Source organism: Apodemus sylvaticus, chromosome 14 (genome assembly GCF_947179515.1).
Source record: "Apodemus sylvaticus chromosome 14, mApoSyl1.1, whole genome shotgun sequence".
NCBI lineage: Eukaryota > Metazoa > Chordata > Mammalia > Rodentia > Muridae > Apodemus > Apodemus sylvaticus.
The window spans coordinates 44,337,944-44,345,880 of NC_067485.1; the positions used below are offsets into that span (position 1 = coordinate 44,337,944).

At 38.9% G+C, this 7,937-nt stretch overlaps 1 protein-coding gene across 1 annotated transcript; it reads left to right on the forward strand.

Moving 5' to 3' along the window:
* Positions 1 to 4,992: 4,992 nt before the first annotated feature.
* On the forward strand, positions 4,993 to 5,889 carry LOC127664843 (putative vomeronasal receptor-like protein 4). Its single transcript, XM_052157053.1, has one exon. The coding sequence runs from the start codon at positions 4,993 to 4,995 to the stop codon at positions 5,887 to 5,889; it is 897 nt and encodes a 298-aa protein (XP_052013013.1).
* The last annotated feature ends 2,048 nt before the right edge of the window (positions 5,890 to 7,937 follow it).

Consider the following 7,937-nt stretch of genomic DNA (forward strand, 5'->3'; position numbering starts at 1 on the left):
TGCCTCATGAGAACTGAAGCTAATCTAGATGGACATTATCCATCTATCAGAATGCAAAGCTGCTCCTCTTTTTGATGTTGCTGCTGCTGTTTTTCCTTTTGTTTTATGCAAAACACTATCACTATGACATTTTCATGCACACATCATTGTATTTTTCTCTGTTCCTACTACCATCTTTTGAACCTTTTCCTTCTCATAGGTCCAGCTGGCAAATGTATTTTCAAGCCTAGTTTTCTAATAACATCTGAAGAGTCTGTAACATTCAGGTGCTGTCCTCCTCTGATTACTCATTTCAGTCAGGAAAAAAGAGATACCGCTTATTAAATGTCCTGAATATGATCATTAAAATTGATGGACAGGAACAGAGGGCTGGAAAGAACTACCTAGTCACAGACAGACAGACAGACAGACAGGCAGGCAGAAAAGCTTTGAATAGAACTGACAAGTCTGTCAAGACACTGAGAGTCACTGAGTGTTGACACATTTCCTACTTTGTAATCACTGATAAATACTTGGTTTTTATTCAGGGCTTGTTTGTTTTCACTGCTGTGGTTGCCACAAAAGCAGAAGCCTGTTCCATTACTTGCTAGGAATTCACAGTGTTCTGCTCTCTAGAATGCAATGGCTCAGGTTCAGATGCCTCCATCAGTCAGGTGGATGGAAGTCAGTAACTGATATTCCTAGAGAATGCAGGTCACCTGCTAAGTATCTACATCCAAACCTCATCTATGCAGTTCTCACCATCAGAGACCTTCAGGACAGAGACCTACAGCAATCTTTTTAGTTTTTTTTTAGGGGGGGGCAGTTTTTAGAGACAGGGTCTTTCTGTGTTCTGGATGTCTTGGAGCTATGTTTGTAGACCAGGTTAGCTTTTTACTTACAGGAATCCACATGCCTCTGACTCCTGAACACTGGGATTGAAAGCACGCACCACCACTGACCGCCTTGCAAATTTTAATATTTAGTATAAAGGAAAGGCTGAAGGATTGTAAAATTTCATTTCAAAAATAGAAATCATGCACAATTCCAAAAGTTTGAAACAAGCATCCTGGTCTTTCTGTTTGTAGAAAGTGCTCATAGTTTCACATGAATTCCTACTTAGGGAGACTGAAGCTCTTACATTAGAGGTGTCTGATCCTATCTCAGGCTAAACTGATAACAGCCTGCACAGGTCACAGCCTGCCCATTCTAATGAACCTATGTTGGAAAAGACAGGGATAAAAATGCACCCGAAAACATTGTTTCTCTGGAGGTCACAATGTCACAAAGCAGATGCAAAGTGCCAGCCTGACCCATGTGTGAACAATCAATTCATATCTGTGATGTACCAACCAATTATTTTGAAAATATTTATTTTTTTAAATCTGTAATCTGCCTTCCAAAAGTGCCCTGCTTTCATGGTGCCTGCAGACACCAAAAGAGGGTGCCAATTCCTTCCTTCCTTCCTTCCTTCCTTCCTTCCTTCCTTCCTTCCTTCCTTCCTTCCTTCCTTCCTTCCTTCCTTCCTCTCTCTCTCTCTCTCTCTCTCTCTCTCTCTCTCTCTCTCTCTCTCTCTCTCTATTTTAAAACTATAGTATTTCTGGGGATCACTAATTTAAAATGCCTTTTTTTTGTATCACCATGCCTAATTACTCCTCTAATCTGCATACTTAGCTTCAGCACACCTAGAACTGTTCCAGACTCCCTTATGAATTGACTGTTCACACATAGGGTCAGGTTGGCCCCCCTGGCCACTCACTGAGACTCTGGTGCTCTCCTCAACACCCTCCATGGTGGCAGCATCCCAGAGCTCCTATAGTGCACCCTCCCTGGGAGCAGCCTGCTATTCACATGATTTTTTTCTTTGAAAGACTTGCTCCAAGCAGCCAAAAATGGAGAACATTGCTCCTACTTGCTGACACCTTTGCTGCTTCTTACTGAAGGTATTCAGTTTGTTTGCCTGTATGTTGATTAGATTGTATATTCAGGGTGGCAGTTTGCAGCTGCTATATGACATCATGACATCCAGAGCAGGAGTTGTCAGGTGGCTTTGCAGGTGTTTTATCCCTGCCTTTTCCTACACAGATATCATTCGAGTGGTGAGGCTGCAGTTGAGGCAGGATGATTTCAGTTGAGGCTGGGACAGGATCTGAGTCTGTCAATGCTGTGTCCTGGAGTGCTTTCCCTGTGCTTCTCTTTGTACATTTCCTGGGCCTCAGTTCCTACATCATGGTGTTTAACAGAGTTTTACTTTTTGTGAGTGAAGTATAAGGAGTGTGTATCTAGTTTCTGTCCTCTATCTGAGGCTACCTTCCCTACCTTCCTACCTGAAGCTGCACTGGTTTATAATTAGATTCTTTCCTGTATCCTACTGATCTACAGCTTGTGTTATGGCAAGATCTTGGATTTATTGCTAGTGTAATTTGAAATTAGATTATGTGGTACTTCTGGCTTTGTCGTTTATGCTCCCTGTTGCTTTGCCTGTGGATCGGTGGGGTGGGAGTATAGTTTGTTTGCTTGCTTGCTTGCTTGCTTGTTTAATTTTTTATCTAGATACGAACTTTAGAATATATTTTCTAACTCTGTGAATAATGTCATGAATACTACACTGACCTCCAATTCACAAGCTTCTTTCTTCAGCTTCCTGAGTGCTAGAATTACAGGTGTTCCTCCCACACCTGGGAAGGCGTTGGTGTCTTGACAGGGAGCATACTGGATATGGAGAGTGACTCCTGCAGCAAAGCTGGTCCTGCTGCACCATGGATTTCTGGAGGACTTTGTCTGCTCAGGTTCCACCATTAGAGGTCTTCTAAATTTGAGATTAGGTTGATTTAGTTTGGCCATCTGAATCTAAGGTTTACTTGCCTTGCTGCTCTCCCTGAAACCAGGAGAAATGATTTGTTAAATTGTCTATTAAATGCATATATTCAATATTGGCCCTAAAAGAGATAAAGGAAAAGAAGACATTCTTCTCACATCTCCTCCACAGTCCTCAAGGGTTGAGAAGGACTCTGATAAGACACAACATAGTTACAGTAACACACTGGGCTGGAAATTCACTCTCTCAGAAGGTCCTTCTCTGTCTGACTCTCTCTCTCTCTCTCTCTCTCTCTCTCTCTCTCTCTCTCTCTCTCTCTCTCTCTGTGTGTGTGTGTGTGTGTGTGTGTGTGTGTGTTTAGAGTGCACAATCCTCTTCACATTAGAGCAGGGTGTCTCACACTTATAATTTTACACTCTGAGGTTGAGAGAGGACTTCAAGGCCAATATGGGTGAATTATTATTCACTTATTCGCAATAGGATTAATCCTATTTTAAGAAACAACAACAAAAAAAACCCTTCAAGACATCCTTGTGAAAGGAAGAATGGATCAATGAATTAGGGGAGAGGCTTAGGGAAGAGATTAAGGGGAAAACCTAAGATAACAGCTTCCCACACAATGTTAGCCATTTCTTTCTTTGGCTGGCTAGTTCTGGTTCATTTGTTTTAGTTTATTGTAAATATTGTGAATATTTTTCTTTTCTTCTAAGCTGCTACTATAAAATAGATATTGATTTCAGTATACTGATTATATATTCTGTGGCTTTCTGAATTCATTCATCCTATATTTAAGAGTATTCTGGTCTAGTATTTGTGGTCTTTTTAAGTATAGATTGTTTTGTTCAAATAAAAACATCTGTATTTCTTCTCTTGTTTATTTTATTTTTGTGTCTTTTACTTCCTTATTACTTGGCTAAGATGCAAAGCATTGGAAAGAGGAGGGACAAGGTAGGACACCAAGGGTGTCAATGGGGAGAATACAAGGAATAAATATGTGAAAAAGACTCAGTACACCTATTGTTCTGTATGCTTCATGTGCATTGATAACAAAACAAATCCATCCATGGGTGCCTTTTGCAGATTCAGCTATAACTAGTGGGTCTTATCTAGTAGGGTTTATACTTTGACTGGACATTAAACTACAGAAGACCAGTGAGTATTTCTAAGTAGCAAAATTGCTACTGTTTTGTGTGGCTGCATTGTTTGGTCCTGGGTCTGGACCATCACTGGCATTAAGATAAAATGAAATTTATATATGCATATGTATATGTCAATGAAAACATTTATTTACAATTTGGACTAAAACTGGGAGGAGAGTTACTTTCAGTCTATCTCCAGATTCCCAGTCCCCTCACTGGTCCTAAATTTTACATAAATGATGGTAAGGAAATATGCACACAGATGTAGTAATGCGCTTCAGTTTCCAGAGCTAAAATTAGCCTGTCTCCTGGCATTAGGACCCAGGGCTTTGGTGGTTGACCACATCCACTCTCAGTATGATAGTTCCAATAGAAAGCTAAGCCTATTGATGATAACATTAAAACTTAATTTATGTTCCTCATTATACTATTTTAAAATTGGAGAAAATATTGGGGCCTTAGCACCTAAAATGCAAAAACAGGAAAAAGCATAATGTTTCCTAATTGAAAGCCAAAATGATATACTTGGCAAATACAAGGTGCTGTAGAAATCAAAACGTGGTTAAATTTGGGAGGTGTTCAATAAGATGAAACAATAAAACTTCACAGACGTTTGTAAATGCCACGTGGTATAGGCAGACAGATTAGAATGAACATATGGTTTACAGAATAGGATTACCAGAACATGATAGAATGCTTAGAGAAATACTGGTTGGGGCCATTGGTGTTAATGCAGCTATGCTGAGATAGAGCACAGATGAGATATATATCAACATTTGAACAATAGATTTGATTTTATAGTGTAATTTAAATATATAGATATGTTTCTGAAAATAAGTCTTTATGATAGCATTTGAGTCTATATATCATTAACTCACAGAGAGTGCCACAAAAGAAAGTTATGGGTCAATAAATCTGAATAATAAGTTATATCATTACTTTATCTTCCAGACAGGTAAGGGGATTAGGAAGGTATTTTGCTGAATATCATGATTTAGTAATGATTTCTTCCAAATGGTGTTCGTAGGATCAAATATTCCTGCCCCAGATCTAAGGATGGTTTTGGACCCTGTCAAGGGCACTGTCTTCCTCCTTCTCACTGGACTCGGCACCGTGGGGAACAGCTTAGTATTTGTGAGTTACATGCACATGTTCCAAAGCACTGAGCAGAAACCTGTACACCTCATTCTAGCTCACTTGGCACTTACAAATATCATAATGCTTCTTTCAAAAGGGATGCCAAAGACAATAGAAGCCTTTAATTTTGGAAACATCTTAAATGACACCAGTTGTAAAATAGTTGTTTACCTGGCAAGAGTGTCTCGGGGCCTCTCCATCTGCACCAGCAGTCTCCTCACTGTGGTCCAGGCCATCATCATCAGTCCCAGGCACTCCATGTGGCAGAGGCTCAACCTAGAGTCTCCACAGCACATTCTTTCCTCACTGTTCTGCCTGTGGATACTCAATTCCTTGATCAGCGGGAACTTACCATATTACATTAAAAATGTCAACAATGTGAACATAACACAAGCTATAAACAGTGGTAACTACTGCTATTTACTGCCCCAAAGCTGGATAACAAGATGGATTTTTCTCACCCTCATGGTCCTGAGAGATGCAGTGTTTCAGGGTGCCATGGGAGGGGCCAGTGGCTACATGGTATTTCTTCTCCACAAGCACCACCAGCATGTCCTCTACCTTCAGAACTCCAAGCTTCTCTACAGAACTCCCCCTGAGCTGAGAGCTGCCCAGAGTATCCTCCTTCTGATGTTGTGTTTTCTTTTCTTTTATTGGGCAGATTGTTTTATTTCATTACTCTTTACTTTCTCCATAGAGAACTATTCTAAAGTACTATATGTTCCAGAGTTTTTAACCATTGGTTATGCAGTTTTCAGCCCCTTCATGTTGATTCACAGAGATGGACATCTGTCTAAATGTTGTCATACTCAGTAAGGGAGATCAGACATTCATAAATGTCCACTGAACATTCTAGTATGCAAATTAGAAAACTTGATAGTTTTGTATTAGTGCCATAATACAAGATCTACTAAGAGTATTTACATAAAGGTCAATTTTCACTCACCAAATGGTAACAGTGCTTAGCTAATAATGAAGTCAAGGAAAATTCAAAGCCTCAACTGTTTCTTCATGTTGCTATCTTCATGAAATAGATAATACTCTCTTGTGTCTATAAAGGATCATTCATGATCACCACTTCTAGTAGCAGAAGGAATCATGGCAGCACACAATCAATACATGTCAGAGGCAGGATATATTTATCGCAGTGAATCTGACTGAATTATACGGTTAACATATTAACAATTACCATAAATATAAATTCATTACACTTACTTTTCAGAAATAAGTGACTTAGAAATTCTGAAAAAAAAATTTCATAGTCGCACTTTGACCTGAAAATTTAAGTTTTAGTTCTGTCTTTCAGATAGAATTGTCTATGTTTATTTTGTTTCAGTCTTAGTTTGAGTGTTTGAGTCTTTGTAAATAGCTCTGATTGGCTGAGGATTTACTATCTGAACTGGTTTAACTTAGTCAAAGGGATCCTTCTGCCTTTACATTTCAAAGTGTATATATCAGACACAGTGCAAAAGCCTTCACAGGTTGCAGCATTATTTTCAAAACCAGATATCTAGTAACAATTCCTTTTGCTTATGGATGAAGATAGTTATAGAGATCCATCTCAGATATTTCTATTGAACTCATGATAGAATGGACAATATATAATTGCGTATTACCAACAACATGATCCAAGGAAACAATGTGAAAGAAAGGAAAGCTCCCTTGCCTCATTTGAGAGACCCTGAGTTGATGGCAGCATGTGGATGTGAATTTCATAGTCTCCTCAGAATGCTCATTGGGTTATTTATTAATCTATTCACACAAAAGTTGGAAATAAACAAAATACTGACTTTGGAAATAACTTCTATATTTGAAGCATAGTTTTTCCTAGAATAGCCTGTTGAACGGCCAGTCTCTGTATCTGAGACCTAGCATAGGCCCTAGCTCCAACTTAAATGATGATTTGATTTTGATTTTTTAAAAATAGTACCCATGTCATATGTGGGAAGAATGCATATTTGAGAATATGGTATTTGATCAAGTCTCCTTGAAAAAGTTGTGATCCTTTTTTTGATTTTACACATTTAAGAACAAGAAGGAGGCTCTGGAGAGATGGCTCTTCTAAAGATCCTGGGTTCAATTGCCAGCAACCACATAGTGTCTCACAACTATTTGCCTTAGCATCTGATGCCCTCTTCTGGTGTGTCTGAAGACAGCTACGGTGTGCTCATATACGTAAAATAAACAAATATTTTTAAATAAAGAATAAATTGGGATTGATGTAGCGATACTTAAGCCCCTCATTACTCTCTTCCCTTACTGAGTGCACTGGGGTCTTTCTATACAACAAGCATGAATACCTTCTTCTTTTAATTTGGTCGTGAAATATGTCTTAGTCCATCATAATTAGGGGTTTGATTTCTTCATAAAATTGCATTTTTCTTAAAAATGAGACTATTCTATTTATTCCTAGTTTCACAGTTTTCTTGCAGTAGACTTCTGAACAACTTGTGAGGGAAGTAAGACACAGGAAGTATTTCTGAATATATCATTGGTAATTGATGCCAAAGAAAGGAATGGTAATCCTTAAAATGCAATTAGGAATGACAAATCATAAAAACTGGTTGATTCAGTGTGAAAAATAGAGGCTATCTAGCTAGAAAAAAAAGCAAAAATAAATACTAAAGTTTTAGGGAAAGTTTGAGTTCCATGAATGAACATTATTTTCTTTCACACTAAAATGTAGAATTAAGGATGTGTAAATTGTACCAGGCGTAATATAAAATAGTAGAAAGAGAGGAATAGGCAGAAGGCCAGCTGTGTACCCAGAGGCCGGCTGCAAGAAGGCAGCTTGCACTGGTGAGTCTGTCCGGCCCAGCAAAGTGGAGGATACAGTCCGGACACCTCTGGCAGGAGCCTTCTGG

Excerpts from the sequence above, each read along its gene's own strand:
- LOC127664843 (XM_052157053.1), top strand. The coding sequence starts at position 4,993 with ATGGTTTTGGACCCTGTCAAGGGCACTGTCTTCCTCCTTCTCACTGGA.